Here is a 16,797-nt window from a genome sequence, read left to right on the forward strand (position 1 = left end):
TCAGGGCTGGTGCTGTGGCGCAGCAGGTTAAAGCCCCAGCCTGCCGCACTGGCATCCCATATGGACGCTGGTTCTAGGCCTGGCTACTCCTCTTCTGATCCAGCTCTCTGCTATGGCCAAGGAAAGCAGTGGAAAATGGCCCAAGTCCTTGGGCCCCTGCACTCATATGGGAGACCCAGAAGAAGCTCCTCGCCAGATGAGCTCAGCTGTTGCCGTTACAGTCATTTGGGGAATGAACCAGAGGAATAGAGGATCTCTCTCTCTCTCTCTCTCTCTCTCAATCGCTCTCTCTGACTCTACCTCTCTCTCTTTCAAATAAATAAAATAATTAAAAAAAAAAACTACTTAAAATGGATCAGAGACCTAAATCTAAGGCACAGTATTATCAAATTACTAGAGAACATTGGGAAAATCCTACAAGACAATGGCATAGGGAAAGACTTCTTGGAAAAGATCCCAGAAGCACAGACAATCAAAGCCAAAATTAACAAGTGGGATTAAATCAAACTGAGAAGTTTCTGCACTGCAAAAGAGACACTCAACAAAGTGAAGAGGCAACCAACAGAATGGGAGAAAATACTTGCAAACAATGCAACTGACAGAGGACTACCTTCCAAAACTTTGAAAGAACTTAAGAAACTCAACAACAACAAACAATCCAATTAGGAAATGGACAAAGGAACTGAACAGACATTTTTCAATAGGGAAAATTCAAATGTCCAACAGACACATGAAAAAATGCTCAGGACCATTAGCCATCAGGGAAATGCAAATCAAAACCATAATGAAGTTTCACCTCACCCCAGTCAGAATGGCTTACATCAGAAATCAACCAACAACAAATGCTGGTGAGGATGTGGGAGAAGGATACCTTAATCCACTGTTGGAAGGAATGTAAACTGATACAGCCACTGTGGAAGATAGTTTGGAGACATCTCAGAAGGCTGAATATAGACCCACCATATGATCCAGCCATTCCACTCCTGGGAATTTATCCAAAGGAAATTAAATCAGCATATTAAAGAGTTATTTGTACCCTCGTATTCATTTCAGCTCAATTTACAATAGTTAAGATATGGAATCGCCGGCGCCGCAGCTCACTAGGCTAATCCTCCGCCTTGTGGCGCCGGCACACAGGGTTCTAGTCCCGGTCGGGGCGCCGGATTCTGTCCCGGTTGCCCCTCTTCCAGGCCAGCTCTCTGCTGTGGCCCGGGAGTGCAGTGGAGGATGGCCCAAGTGCTTGGGCCCTGCACCCCATGAGAGACCAGGATAAGTACCTGGCTCCTGCCATCGGATCAGCGCGGTGCACTGGCTGCAGCAGCCATTGGAGGGTGAACCAATGGCAAAGGAAGACCTTTCTCTCTGTCTCTCTCACTGTCCACTCTGCCTGTCCAAAAAAAAAAAAAAAAAAAAAAGATATGGAATCAACCCAGATGTCCATCAAATGAAGAGTAGATAAAGAAAGTATGGCATATATACACTATGGAATACTATACTCTTGTCACTGGCAACAAAATGGATGCAACTGGAAACCATTTTACTTAGTGAAATAAGCCAGCCACAAAAGGACAAATACCATATGGTCTCTCTGATCTGTGGTGACTAACAGAGTACTTAAAATATAATCTATAGGAGCAAAGCTGAAACTTTGAGATACAATGACTTTGAACAGCCCTTGCCTCGAATGTTGGAGAACAATGTTTTTATTGTTTGTTTGTTTTTGCTCTATTCTTTTTTCTCTTCATACTAATTGGTGAACTCTCTATTTGGTGTAGGGCTAATCTTAAGAGTATAAAAATCAACTGAAAATTGATCTCTGTAAAAACTAAGAATGGAAAAGGAAGAGGGAGGAGGAAGAAAGGCAGGAGTATGGGTGAGAGGGTGGTGGAGGGGAAGAAGCATCAAATCTGTATATATTAAATGTATGAAGTTGCATTATTTAAACAAAATAAAATAAAAATAAAAAATAAAAATGCTTTGCATGATTTTGTATTAAGGTTATACCAGCTTCAAAAAATCAGTTGAGGGGCCAGTGCTGTGAGCCATCATATCTATATGATACTGAGTCTTTGATATTCTCTTTTTCCATAACAATTTTAATTTTTTTCCTTAAAATATTTTGTGTCTGGTATTATTTTTCCTTAGCTTTCTTGTGGTTAGCATTTACCTGGAATCTACTTTTCTATCATTTCTTAATTTAATCTTTAATTATGAAATATTAAAAACATTCGGAAAATATGGAGGTAATGGAAATCCCTGTAATAACCACAGAGCTTGAATAAATGTTCACACCTTGCTCAAGGGAGAACATTTTCAATATCAAATTCATACAACAGATGGAGCTTGCCAAAGGCTACTGAATGAATAATAAAGACTGAAGAGAAAGCGTAATTTTTCATAATGAAAGGACAAGACAATTGATAAAACAGAATTCTTATAAAACTGAGATCTAAGGGAGAGAGAAGAATGTTTTTAAGGTTATATGTTAAAATAAAAGTAATACCTTAGGGGCTGATGTTGTGGCATAGCGAGTTAAGCCACTAGCTACACCAGCATGCCGTATCAGAGTGCTGAGTTCAAGTCCTAGCCGCTCTATTTTCAATCTATCTCTCTATTGATGCACCTGGGAAAGCATCAGAAGATGGCCCAAGTGCTCAAGTCCTTGCCACCCTTGTGGAAGACCTAGAAGGAGTTCTAGGCTCCTGGCTTTGACCAGGCCCAGCCTTGGCAGTTGAGGGCATCTGGGAGTGAACCAGTAGAATGAAGATCTCTCTCTCTCTCAATCTGTCTCAGTCTCTCTGCCTTTAAAATAAAATATTAAAGTACATAAATATTAGAAAATGTATACATTAAAGAAAAATTATCTTTAAGCTGTGTATATAAGGTACATATGAAACATAAATAAATTTTGTGGGGCCGGCGCTGTGGCGAAGTGGGTTAACACCCTGGCCAGAAGCACCGGCATCCTATATGGGCACCGGTTTGAGACCCGGCTGCTCCACTTCCTGTCCAGCTCTCTACTATGGCCCGGGATAGCAGTAGAAGATGCCCCAAGTGCTTGGGCCCCTGCACCCATGTGGGAGACCCGGAAGAAGCTCCTGGCTCCTGGCTTTGGATCGGCGCAGCTCCGGCCGTTGCGGCCATCTGGAGAGTGAACCATCAGATGGAAGACCTCTCTCTCTCTCTCTCTGCCTCTCTTCTCTCTGTGTAACTCTGACTTTCAAATAAATAAATAAATCTTCAAAAAATAAATAAATAAATAAATTTTGTGTTATAATTTAGGTCTTATCCCCAAGAATCTCATAATGTACAAGAGGACTTCCAAGCATTTAGGGAATATGAAATTAAAAGTTTATTTTCGTTTATTTTAAAAACCTTTTAAAAATTTAAGCATATTTTGCCATAATGTGTACTTTCCATGGATTTTCTGAGGACCCCTCATATACGCAACTATTCCACAGTGTGAAACACTTCTGGTCCCAAATATTTTAGATACTCAATCTGTACTCAATTTCACTGATCTAGGTAAAACAGAGTTCCTTTAAGTCACCTAAAGATTAATAGATTTCAAAATCTTATAATGCATATAGCATTTAAAAACTTTGTAGAAAATAATTAATCTTACTTTGTTGATTCCTAAGGCCCTTTAGAATTGTCCAGATTTGGAGATACACCTGTATTAACAGTAATTATTAATAACAAAAATTACTACCATTCATTAAGATATTATTAAGTCCCAAACACTGTGTTTGGGTATGTTAATATATTAATCTGTTTGCACCCACACAGAAACACAAAGTGTAAAATACTGTTTCAGTACTAGTTATAGCATTACTTCACATTGGATAACACACTAAGGACAGATCCCACATGAGAAGTTAAGTACACAGTGACTCCTGTTGTTGACTTAACAATTTGGCACTCTTATTTATGGTGTCAGTAATCTCCCTAGGCTCTAGTCATGAGTTGCCAAGGCTATGGAAGCCTTTTGAGTTCGCTGACTTTGATCTTATTCCAACAGGGTCATAGTCAAAGTGGAAGTTCTCTCCTCCCTTCAGAGAAAGGTACCTCCTTCTTTGATGGCCCCGTTCTTTCCACTGGGATCTCACTCGCAGAGATCTTCCATTTAGGTCTTCTTTTTTTTTTTTTCCCCCCCAGGGTGTCTTGGCTTTCCATGCCTAAAATACTCTAATGGGCTCTTCAGCCAGATCCAAATGCCTTAAGGGCTGATTCTGAGGCCAGAGTGCTATTTAGGACATCTGCCATTCTATGAGTTTACTGTGCATCCCGCTTCCCGCGATGGATTGTTCTCTCCCTTTTTGATTCTATCAGCTAGTATTAGCAGACACTAGACTTGTTTGTGTGATCCCTTTGACTCTTAGACCTATCAGTGTGATCAATTGTGAACTGAAATTGATCACTTGGACTAGTGAGATGGCATTGGTACATGCCACCTTGATGGGATTGTATTGGGATCCCCTGGCATGATTCTAACTCCACCTTTTGGGGCAAGTCCAATTGAGCATGTCCCAAATTGTATATCTCCTCCCTCTCTTATTCACACTCTTATATTTAACAGGGATTATTTTTCAGTTAAATTTAAACACCTAAGAATAATTGTGTATTAATTACAGAGTTCATTTTCTAAGTCTTTGACATGCATTATTAGATCATATATTTGAGACATTTCTCTTTTTTTAATGCAAGCACTTAATGCTATAATCTTCCCTCTTAATACTGCTTTTGCTGTATCCCACAGGTTTTGATCGTTGTGTTTTCATTTTCATTTATTTCAAGAAAGTTATTGACTTTTTAATTTCTTTTAATGACTCATTAGTCATTCAGTGGCATGTTGTTTAATTTCCAAGTATTTATGAGTGCTCTACTGTTCTTATTTTTGAATTTTATCCTTTGGTATATAAAGATAATTGAAAATGAATCTTGATGTGAATGAAATGGGAGAGGGAGCGGGAGATGGGAGGGGTGTGAGTGGGAGGGAAATTATGGGGGGGAGCCATTGTAATCCATTAACTGTACTTTGAAAATTTATATTTACTAAATAAAAAATTTTAAAAAAATTTATTAATCTGATATCCACAACTCTATTAGTAAATGGCATGACATTCATTCCAGAGATAAACAAAACAGTGCTTGCAGATGAATGGTTGAGTTGCCTTAAGTTACAAAGCTAATACACGGCATAATCTAGATCTGAATTTAATTTTATATATGCCCGATTCTCACTTCTACCTTGCACTACCCCTTTAACGTTGCTATTTTCTCCATTTTGCAGATATTGCCAGAAAATGTCAATATTTTTGCTGTTGGCTAATACACAGTGGAGGGCCCCAGGACTCAAGCAATATTTTCCTGTTTCATCAGGGCAAGGGCACCATCTAGTGGCACAAAATTTGTAACCAGCACAAAGAGAGTTTTTCATTTTTCTGCTTTCCTCCATTATTATTATTATTATTATTATATTATTATTTTGGACAGGCAGAGTGGACAGTGAGAGAGAGAGACAGAGAGAAAGGTCTTCCTTTGTCATTGGTTCACCCTCCAATGGCCGCCGCAGCCAGCGCGCTGTGGCTGGCGCACTGCGCTGATCTAAAGCCAGGAGCCAGGTGCTTCTCCTGGTCTCCCATGCGGGTGCAGGGTCCAAGCACTTGGGCCATCCTCCACTGCACTCCCGGGCCACAGCAGAGAGCTGGACTGGAAGAGGGGCAACCGGCACAGAATCCGGCACCCCGACCGGGACTAGAACCTGGTGTGCCGGCGGAGGATTAGCCTATTGAGCTGCAGCGCTGGCCTCCTTTATTATTAATTGTCGTTGTTGTTGCTATTTATTTGTTTATTTAAAAGGCAGAGTTACAAAGAGGGAGAGGGAGAGGGAGAGGGAGAGGGAGAGGGAGAGGGAGAGGGAGAGGGAGAGGGAGAGGGAGAGGGAGAGGGAGAGGGAGAGGGAGAGGGAGAGATCTTCCATCTACTGGTTCACTTCCCAAATGGTCACAACAGCCAGGTCTGGGCCAGGCTGAATCCAGGATCCAGGAGCTTCTTCTAGTCTCCCTGGTGGGCACCTGGGCCATCCTTGCTGCTTTTCCCAAGCCATCAGCAGGGAGCTGGATTGGAAGTGGGGCAGTCAGGACAGGAACTGGCACTCATATAAGAAGCTGGCATTGCAGATGTGGCTTAACCTGCTATGTATGCCACAATGCCAACACCTGCTCCTTTATTTTTATACTGTTTTGCAACAACTTGAAGTTATCTCCATTAATTCTCATCAAGAAGAATGGGAACCTAGTAACATTAAGAAATGAACACAGTTTTGGAATAAGATAGACTCAAGTTGAAGCCCAATTCACCACCACTATGACCTGTGTAAAGTAGTTTGAGTCTCAGTCTCTTCATCTGTAAAATGAAATAAGACCATCGTCCGGACAGGATTAGCACAGGAACATATGGGAAAATCATCTGGCAAGGTGCCTGATCTGAGCTTCCTTCATGTTTCTATTCCCTGTTCTTTTTTCATGTGGCCTAAAACCACATGCATGTTTTGTTTTGTTTTATAGAAAACATATCATACCAATGTCTCATGTTGTCTTGAAGATAAATAACGCCCATAATGCTTTTGTATGTAAATCATAGTAAAGGCAAATTCCCCAACATTTATTCATCATTTTAATAAATACATAAAATTAACAATAAGCATATTTTTGAGTATATATTTACTATGTGCGAGGCAATCATGACGAGTTGGGAATTTACTACTTAGTGGGGAAAACAGACAAGTTAACACATAATACTGTACAACTACTTATATGGCTGTTAGTGACAAATGTAAAAAGGAAAAGGAAAGAGGAAATATAAACCTGTTTGAAAGATGTAAACTAAGAAGATTTCACAGTAAAGGTAACATTTCAAAAGACTACTAAAAAGTGAACTCACCAGGGGCCAGTGCTGGGGTGCAGTGGGTTAAGCCACGATGTAGTACTGACATCCTATATGAGTACCGGTTCAAGTCCCAGCTGTTCCACTTCCCATCCAGCTCTCTGCTAATAGCACAGGAAAGCAACAGAAGATGGCCCAAGTGCTTGGGCCCCTGCACTCATGTGGGAGACCCAGAAGAAGCTCCTGGCTTCTACCTGGCCCAAATCTGGCCGTTGCGGCCATTTGGGGAGCGAACCAACAGATGGAAGATCTCTCTCTCTCTCTAACTCTGCCTTTCAAGTAGATAAATAAATCTTTAAAAATACAATAAAATGAGCTCACCAGAGAGTACAAAATATTCATGACACAAAAAATGTCAGCAGCAACAAGGAATGAAGAAATATACTGAAAGAACAAATTAGTATGTGTGACTGGAACATAGGATAGGATAGATGGGGAAGGGGCAGGATCAGAGGTGCAGTCAATGATAGCTCATCAGGCTCATTTGGCATCAGGATGAGAGATGCCTTATCTATCTGTTAGTACTATTGTCATCACCATTATCCATTAACAGTTATTATTTATTGGGTGTGAACTATGTGCCAAATTTTATACATAAATAATTGCTAAGACTCAGAACTTTGCAAAGTAAACAATCTTATCTCCATAGAGATTAAGAAATTGACCCTTGGGGCTGGCACTGTGGCGCAGCAGGTTAAAGCCCTGGCCTGAAGCTCCGGCATCCCATATGGGCACTGGTTCTAGTCCCGGCTGCTCCTCTTCCGATCCAGCTCTCTGCTATGGCCTGGGAAAGCAGTAGAAGATGGCCCAAGTCATCGGGCCCCTGCACCCACATGGGAGACCCGGAAGAGGCTCCTGGTTCCTGGCTTCAGATCGTGCTGTTGCAGCCATCTAGGGAGTGAACTAATAGAAAGAAGAACTTTCTCTCTGTCTCTCCCTCTCACTGTCTGTAACTCTACCTCTCAAGTAAATTAAAAAAAAAAATATCTTTAAAAAAAAAACAAAAGAAATTATGGGATATGTACACCATGGAATACTCCAAAGCAATTAAAAAGTGAAATCTGGTCTTTTGCAATAGAATGGATGAATCTGGAAAATAAAATATTTAGTGAAATAAACCAGTCCCAAAGGGACAAATATCATATGTTCTCCCTGGCCTGTGATAACTGATAGAACACCTAAAGGGCAATCTGTAGAAGTGAAGTTGACACTTTCTGAAGCAATGACTTTGAACAGCCATTGTTTTGACTATTGAAGAACAGTTTTATTTCATATTATTTGTTAAACTCTTTACTTAACAAAGAGTTAATCATGTATGTATAAAGTCAATTGAAAATGGATCTTAGTAAGAAAAAAAAATAAGAGTGGGAATAAAAGAGGGAGGAGGAAGGAGGATAAGAGGGCAGGCACGGTGGGAAGAATCACCATGTTCCTAAAGTTGTAAATATGAAATGTATGAAGTTTGTAACAGTAAAGCTATATGGTTCTGCATACATTCCTACAGATTTACTTCTAAGGATACAGTTTGTTTGTTTGTTTATTTATTTATTTATTTATTTATTGACAGGCAGAGTGGACAGTGAGAGAGACAGAGACAGAGAGAAAGGTCTTCCTTTGCCGTTGGTTCACCCTCCAATGGCCGCCGCGGCTGGTGTGCTGCAGCCGGCGCACCACGCTGATCCTAAGGCAGGAGCCAGGTGCTTCTCCTGGTCTCCCATGGGGTGCAGGGCCCAAGCACTTGGGCCATCCTCCACTGCACTCCCTGGCCACAGCAGAGAGCTGGCCTGGAAGAGGGGCAACCGGGACAGAATCCGGTGCCCCGACCAGGACTAAAACCCGGTGTGCTGGCACCGCAGGTGGAGGATTAGCCTATTGAGCCGCAGCACCGGCTCTAAGGATACAGTGTAAAAACTTAACATGAGACTCCAAATCTCCTTAAGTTGGGTGGTAAAAAATAACATTTTAAGTCTTAAAGTAATCATATAGATAGGATTAAGTGTTTGGTAACAGTAAGTACAGATAGAATTAAAAAGGAGTGAATGTGGCCGGCGCCGCGGCTTACTAGGCTAATCCTCCACCTTGCGGCGCCGGCACACCGGGTTCTAGTCCCGGTCGGGGCACCGGATTCTGTCCCGGTTATCCCTCTTCCAGGCCAGCTCTCTGCTGTGGCCAGGGAGTGCAGTGGAGGATGGCCTGAGTACTTGGGCCCTGCACCCCGTGGGAGACTAGGATAAGTACCTGGCTCCTGCCATTGGATCAGCGTGGTGCGCCGGCCGCAGTGCGCTAGCCGCAGCGGCCATTGGAGGGTGAACCAACGGCAAAAGGAAGACCTTTCTCTCTGTCTCTCTCACTGTCCACTCTGCCTGTCAAAAATAAATAAATAAAAATTAAAAAAAAAAAAGGAGTGAATGCTCCAACATGGGAAGCAGTCCATACAGCAGACTCACAGAATGACAATCGCTTTAAGTAGCACCCTGACTTCGGAGTCAGTCCTTCAGGCATTCTGGTCTGGCTAAAAAGCCCATGAGAGCATTTCAGGCACGGAAAGCCAAGACACTATGGCAAATAGTATCCTACATGAAGGACCTCTGTGGGTGAGACTCCAGTGGAAGGAAGCAGTTATCAAAGAAGGATGTACTTTTCTCTGAAGGGAGGAGAGAATTTCCACTTTGCTTATGGCCTTGTCTAATTACTGAAAGAGTTTGTAGATTCAAAAGGCTTCCATAGCAGAGACAGCTCATGTCAAGAGCCTTGGGTGATCACTGACATCATATGTAAGAGTGTTAATTGTTAAATTAACAATAGGATTTACTGTGCACTAACTTCTTATGCAGGACCTCTGTCCTCAAAGAGTTGTATTATGAGAATTAATAGTAAAATTTGTTCTCAAAGATTTACTTTGTTTTAGTGTATTAAGTGGAAAATATTCTTATGTCTCATAAATTATAGTTATGTCTAAGTGCTCACAAAAGATGTATCATTCTTAGGTTCTTCTTTAAAGTTAGTCAAGTTACTCAAAAAATAATAATAATAATGCTTAAAAAAAAGTGAAATTAGGGGCCAGCACTGTGGCACAGCAGGTTAATGCCCTTGTCTGAAGCGCTGGCATCCCATATGAGTGCCAGTTCGACACCTGGCTGCCCCACTTCCAATCCAGCTCTCTACTATGGCCTGGGAAAGCAGTAGAAGATGGCCCAAGTCCTTGGGCCCCTGCACCCACATGGGAGACCCAGAAGAAACTCCTGGCTCCTGGCTTTGGATCAGAGCAGCTCCGGCCATTGTGGCCAATTGGGGAGTGAACCATCTGATGGAAGACCTCTCTCTCACTCTCTATCTCTCTCTCTGCCTCTCCTCTCTCTGTGTAACTCTGACATTCAAATAAATAAATAAATCTTTTTTAAAAAAGTGAAATTAACTTTGAGGTATAATGACTTTGAACAGCCCTTGTCTCAACTGTTGAGGGACAGTTTTTTTTTTTCATACAATTTGTTGAGCTCTTTACTTAGTGTAGAGTTAATCTTCTGTGTATAAAGTTACTTGAAAATAATCTTAGTAAAAAATAAGACTGGGAATAAAAGAAGGAGGAGGAAGATGGGTGGGAGTGTGGGTGAGAGTGTGGGTACAGTGGGAAGAATCACTATGTTCCTAAAGTTGTATTTATGAAATGCATGAAGTTTGTATTTCTTAAATAAAAGGTTTCTTTGGTGAGAAGAGAAGAGAAGAGAAGAGAAGAGAAGAGAAGAGAAGAGAAGAGAAGAGAAGAGAAGAGAAGAGAAGAGAGAAAAGGAAAGAAGGATGGAAGGAAGGAAGGAAGGAAGAAAGAAAGATAGATCGATCTTACCACACAGAACCATTTTTAAAGTCTACCGTTCAGTGGCATTATTTACATGGTTGTGCAACAATCACCACCATCCATCACCAGAACTTTTTCATCTTCCCAATCTGATAAGCAATAACTCCTAATTTCCCCCCTGCCCCAGCCCCTGGAAGCCACCTTTCTACTTTTTGTCTCTATAACTCTGACTACTCTATGACTGTGACTATCCAGGTATGTCACGTAAGTAAAATCACACAATATTTGTCAATTCATGACTGGTTTATTTCATTTAGCATAATGGATTCAAGGATGGATTCACAGTTCACCCTTGCTGTAGCATGTGTCAGAATTTCGTTCCTTATTAAGACTTAATAAAAATCCCATTGAATAGGTATACCACATTTTATTTATTTATTCATCTGTGAGTGAACACTTGAATTGCTCACTTCCACCGCTTGACTTATGAATTCTGATGCTATGGACTGTATAGGTTTTGTTTGAGTCACTGCTTCCAACCCTTTCAAAAGATATATATAGGCCGGTGCCATGGCTCAATAGGCTAATCCTCCGCCTGCGGCGCTGGCACCCAGGGTTCTAGTCCAGGTCGGGGCGCCGGTTCTGTCCCGGTTGCTCCTCTTCCAGGCCAGCTCTCTGCTGTGGCCTGGGAGGGCAGTGGAGGACAGCCCAAGTGCTTGGGCCCTGCACCCACATGGGAGACCAGGAGGAGGTGTCTGGCTCCTGGCTTTGGATCAGCACAGTGCACCTGCCGCAATGCGCTGGCCATAGCGGCCACTTGGGGGGTGAACCAACAGAAAAAGGAAGACCTTTCTTTCTCTCTCTCTCTCTCTCTCTCTCTCACTGTCTAACTCTGCCTGTCAAAAAAAGAAAAAAGATATATATATATAAGTGGGTTTTGTTTGAAGCCAATTCATTATCTCAAAAATTGGATATGAGGCCGGCGCTGTAACACAGCAGGTTAAAGCCCTGGCCTGCAGTACCAACATCTGCAGTACCAACCGGCTGTTCTAGTTCCCATCCAGCTCTCAGCTATGGCCTGGGAAGGCAGAAGAAGATGGTCCAGGCCGGCGCCGCGGCTCACTAGGCTAATCCTCCGCCTAGCGGCGCCGGCACACCGGGTTCTAGTCCCGGTCGGGGCGCCGGATTCTGTCCCGGTTGCCCCTCTTCCAGGCCAGCCCTCTGCTGTGGCCCGGGAGTGCAGTGGAGGATGGCCCAGGTGCTTGGGCCCTGCACCCCATGGGAGACCAGGAAAAGCACCTGGCTCCTGGCTCCTGCCATCGGATCAGCGCGGTGCGCCGGCCGCAGCGCGCCGGCCGTGGCGGCCATTGGAGGGTGAACCAACGGCAAAGGAAGACCTTTCTCTCTGTCTCTCTCTCTCACTGTCCACTCTGCCTGTAAAAAAAAAAAAAAAAAAAAGATGGTCCAAGTCCTTGGGCCCCTGCTCCCACACGAGAGACCCAGAAGCTCCTGGCTCCTGGCTTCAGATCAGCTCAGCTCTGGCTGTTGTGGCCAATTGGGGAGCGAACCAGTGGATGAAAGACCTCTCTCTCTAGCTCTACATCTCTCAGTAACTCTGTCTTTCAAAAAAATAAAATAAAATAAATCTTTAAAAAACAAACAAAAAAAACCCACCAGGATATGTAAATGGAAATAACTAAGCAGGTATCCTATTTGAACCATAACCAAATAATACATGTAGAGAAGTATCTCCCTATAAAATAATTTTTGATAAATAAAATAGAATAATAGACTATCATTTTGCAACACCAAATGAGTTAGCAGAGTAGGTACTGAATATCAATGGCTGGTAATATCAATAAAAAGCAAAAACTAGACACTGTGTGCTTCCTGCTAAAAGAACAGCAGATCTATTGCCTTGCCAAAGGGATCAAATCTGAGTCTGATCTAGTCTCCGGAGGTATCTGACAACTGCAGAAAAAAACGAGGACAGAAGAGCATAGCAAAATGCATCAGTATACAATCAGTAAAGGCAACACTATGGCCAACTCCTATAGGCCAAAGGGTCTGGAAATTAAGTTGATAAACTGTAAATGAAAGGCATCAAGTTAAAAAAAAATAAGAAAGATAAAACTAGAGTTTAGTACACAAGTGATAGAATTATAAAAATTCTAGAAGTGATTACTATAATAGAAATGGTTACTTTAGGAGATAGGAGGGAGCATAATTTAATTGGAGCACACTGGAGAGGCCTCAGAGACAGCTGGCAAAATTCTATATATTTCTTAACTGAGGTGGCAGTTACAAGGGTTAATAACTATCTTAACCATACCTAAAAGCAAAAACAAAACAGACAAAACCAGTGCATTCACTGTAACAATCAGACAGTGGCTGAAATCCAGAAAAAATTCAACTGAAGTGCTGCGTCAACGCAGCTCTGCCAAAGTCTCACTATTGAGCCTATCTCAAGCCAAAAAAGCAGTTAATACCAGACTGAGTGGTGACTGAGGTCAATATCAAGTGCTTAGAAAAGCAATCAGCACACGCAGACAAAAGGGATAACAAAGGAAAAAAATCTTGAACAGTATAATAAGATGAATTATTAAAAATCTTTATATTATCAAATATACACCACCTGTGCAAAACAGCCTTATTTCCATCTTGCAAATCTATCATACTTACTCCTATCTGAGCACCATTTTTCCATTATAATTTGGTTTCTTAAGAGTTATTTTTCAATTCTACCAAAGACAGTTAACAAAGGCAACAATACGCCATAAATGTTCACATCTTCGAAAGCAGGGATACAGATAAAAGATGGCAGGGAAAAAAGCACAAGATTCCTAAAAACAAAAGGCTAGTAGAAACTACTGTATCTAGTATCTAGTTATGAACAAGTCAGGCACCTTCTCTAGGGACAATGGAGTACCAGAAACTGTAACTCCAATCATGCATTCTTTCTTGTTTTTACCTATTTGGATAATAGTGAATGAACAATTAAAAGCAGCATGAAGCTTTGGTCTGTTTTATCCAAAAAGGTGACTCCTAGACACACCAGATAGGCCATACTATACCTCCCCAGAAGTATAGCTAGCGTGAACTGAGAAATGCTCGTAGTGTAAAGCAGGCATGATAACCACTACACTATGGAACCACATAGTGTGTTTAGTGTAAAAGACAGGCTAGCTTTCAAAGACTGTATGAAAAAGAATATAAATAATATCTTATTAATAATTCTTGTTGATTACATGATGATATTTTGGATATAATAGCCTAGACAAAATAGTAACTGTTCCTGTTTCTAACTTTTAAATGTGGCTACTAGAAAGTTTTAAATTATATATGCAGCGCAAATTATATATTTCTACTGGACACCATTGCTACTTATACCGTTATTAAATAGTGTGGACCAGGAAAAACCAAACAGTTTTCTTCTACTGTTGCTGTACCATCAACAGTACAACTCATTTAATTTCCAGCCTTTGTCCCTTACCTGTGAAAAAGAAATTTTAAAAAATCATGAGTCAAAATAGTTGAGTTCTAATTCTGGTTGTGACACTAACAGTTACTTCTGTAAATCACTTTTCCTCTCTGAGACTTTAGTTGCCTATCCCAATAACTAAATAAGGAAGCTAAGCTATATTTAGATTTCCATGATTCTATCAAAACTCAAATTTTCTCTATCAAAACTGGTTTTCATAAAAATGAATACTCACTCTGAGTCTAACACATCCTCTGCGAGAGCCTCTCATCATCTTGTCCTTGGACTAAAACAAAAACAAAACATTCAGTGAATAAAAGGTTACTTTAATAAATTGTTATTAGAATCATCTGGAGATAAAAATCTAAGGTTTATAGTAATATCCATCCTTTCTGTATACTCCTCTTCCCAAAAAAAATCACTTTTGATAAAGGAATTACCAGGTTTTAAAGTAAAATGGCTTATACAAATTAGACAAATGGTGTATACAAATTAACCATATTACAGAACTTCATGCATATCTTTAATATAACATTTATGACACTAAAATTTTATTTTCTCACACCCCTTAGTTCTAGCCCAATGTGCTCCATATTTATTGATGTTTATTTTATTTGTTAGTTTTATTTTATTTCAGAGAGAAAAAAAGTTAGAGATATCTTCTGTCTGCTGGTTCACTCCCCAAACTCCCGCAAGGCTAAGGCTGGGTCAAGCTAAAGCCAGGCACCTAGAACTCCAGCTGGGTATCTATCATACATGGGTAGCAGAGCCCCAAGCACTTAAGCCATCACCTGCTGCCTCCCAAAATGCAGCAGGAAGCCTGATCAAGAGTGGAGTAGCCAAGACTAGAACCAGAGCTCAAACACGCAGTTTTAGCATCCCAAGCGACAACGTAACCTGTTGCACCACTGTCTCATATTGTAGTGAGCCAGGGAATCCCCTAGAAAGCTATAATCACCTGGGGGTTTAAGAATCACTCCCAGATGATTCTGACAAAGGCAAACAGAGGACCATATTTCAAGAAATTTTGCTCTCACTTTACCTCTTTGCAATTCCCCAATTGGGTCAGTTTTGTTTTTTGTTTTTTCTTTTGCCTCTATGACTCCTCATCCAATGGTCTTCAGCGTGGACTATTTTTGACCCAGATTTTTTGCCTTGCTAATGCTCATTTATCATGTGTCTTAGCTTTCTGACTTGGAATCCCATCTCTCCCATCTCTGGGCTTCCAGAATTCCCTGGGTTTTCCCCTGCTGTGACATGTACCCCCCTGTGTTATAATGGTAGGTTTAGTTGGCTAACTAATCCATGAAACTGCACATTCCCTAGGGATTAGGAATTATATGACTTAATGCTTTAGAAAAGTATCTACTACATATTAGGTGCTCAAAAAACATTTCTTGGGGGCTGGCGCTGTGGCGTAGCAGGTAAAGCCACACCTGCAGTTCCGGCATCCCATAGGGGTGCCTGTTCAAGTCCCGACTGTTCCATTTCTGATCCAGCTCTCTGCTATGGCCTGTGAAAGTAGTAGAAGGTGGCCTCTGTGCCCATGTCAGAGACCCGGAGGAAGTGCCTTGCTCCTAGCTTCAGATCAGCTGTTACAGCCATTTGCGGAGTGAACCAGTGAATGGAAGATATTTCTGTCTTTGTCTCTGTCTCTCTCTGCCTCTCTGTAACTCTGCCTTTCAAATAAATAAATAAATATTTAAAAATTTTTTCTTAATAAATGGTACTTGCCCTTTATGCATCCATCACTAGATTGAGCCAAACAAGGGCAATGTTAGGCACAAAAGGCACAGTGATGACATTCACTGAATATTCCTACCTCAGATCATCAGTGTTTAACAAATATTCAATACTAGAACAGCTGGTATTTTTCTGTATTCTACCTAAGTGAGAAGAAACTAAGTAAGCCAAAACCATATAACTGTGTTTTAGAGACAACTGTCCCCAAGGAAAACCACAGATACCCTGTTCATTCAGTCCTAAGTCATGGAATTCAGGTTCAGAAGTGATTATTGGGTTACTGAAGAGAGCATTCTTTTCATTCTACTCACAAGAAGGACTAATGCACTTCTAGAGGGAAAAATTTCCCAATAGCAAGCAAGATTGAAAAGAGTTCTTTACTAATAATATAGTTAGTGAATACATAGTTAATAAAAACATTCCTGAAGCATTTAATAGCCCTTTCACCATGCCATATATTTATCATCTGTCCAAAAGTGTAAAGACAACATACAAAAATAATAATTAGGTTTGAAAATACCTAATGAGATGAGAAGGCAAAATTAATTTCAAGAGGATCATCCTTGATCCTCTTACACCATAACACAATTCAAAAAATAATATTAAACAGAAAAAAGGCATGAGAGTCTCCAATGATGATACCACTATTAGTGTTTTGGATGAGCAAACACTGGAAAAGATCACAAAATAATTCAAACATTACTCAGAAATAATCAGGGAATTTCAAAATGTGGAGCATCCTACAAAATAATTAGCTCAGACTCTTATAAAGTGTCAAAAAAATAAAATAAAAATTTAGAAGACCATCATGTGTGGGCCTAGGATTGTGGTA

General features: G+C 41.0%; 1 protein-coding gene across 12 annotated transcripts in view; it reads right to left on the reverse strand.

Moving 5' to 3' along the window:
* OSBPL9 (oxysterol binding protein like 9) overlaps nt 1-16,797 on the reverse strand; it is a 181,739-nt gene that overhangs the window by 133,051 nt on the left and 31,891 nt on the right. For 8 of the 12 annotated variants that reach the window (XM_008265258.4, XM_002715101.5, XM_008265261.4 and 5 more), the window contains one exon: nt 14,458-14,508. The exons of the other annotated variants lie outside the window; for them this stretch is intronic. In XM_008265258.4, coding sequence (XP_008263480.1) covers nt 14,458-14,508 — 51 coding nt within the window. The remainder of the gene's footprint in view (nt 1-14,457; nt 14,509-16,797) is intronic. 12 annotated transcript variants of the gene reach the window in all.

The sequence above is a fragment of the Oryctolagus cuniculus genome, chromosome 7, assembly GCF_964237555.1.
Source record: "Oryctolagus cuniculus chromosome 7, mOryCun1.1, whole genome shotgun sequence".
Taxonomy (NCBI): domain Eukaryota; kingdom Metazoa; phylum Chordata; class Mammalia; order Lagomorpha; family Leporidae; genus Oryctolagus; species Oryctolagus cuniculus.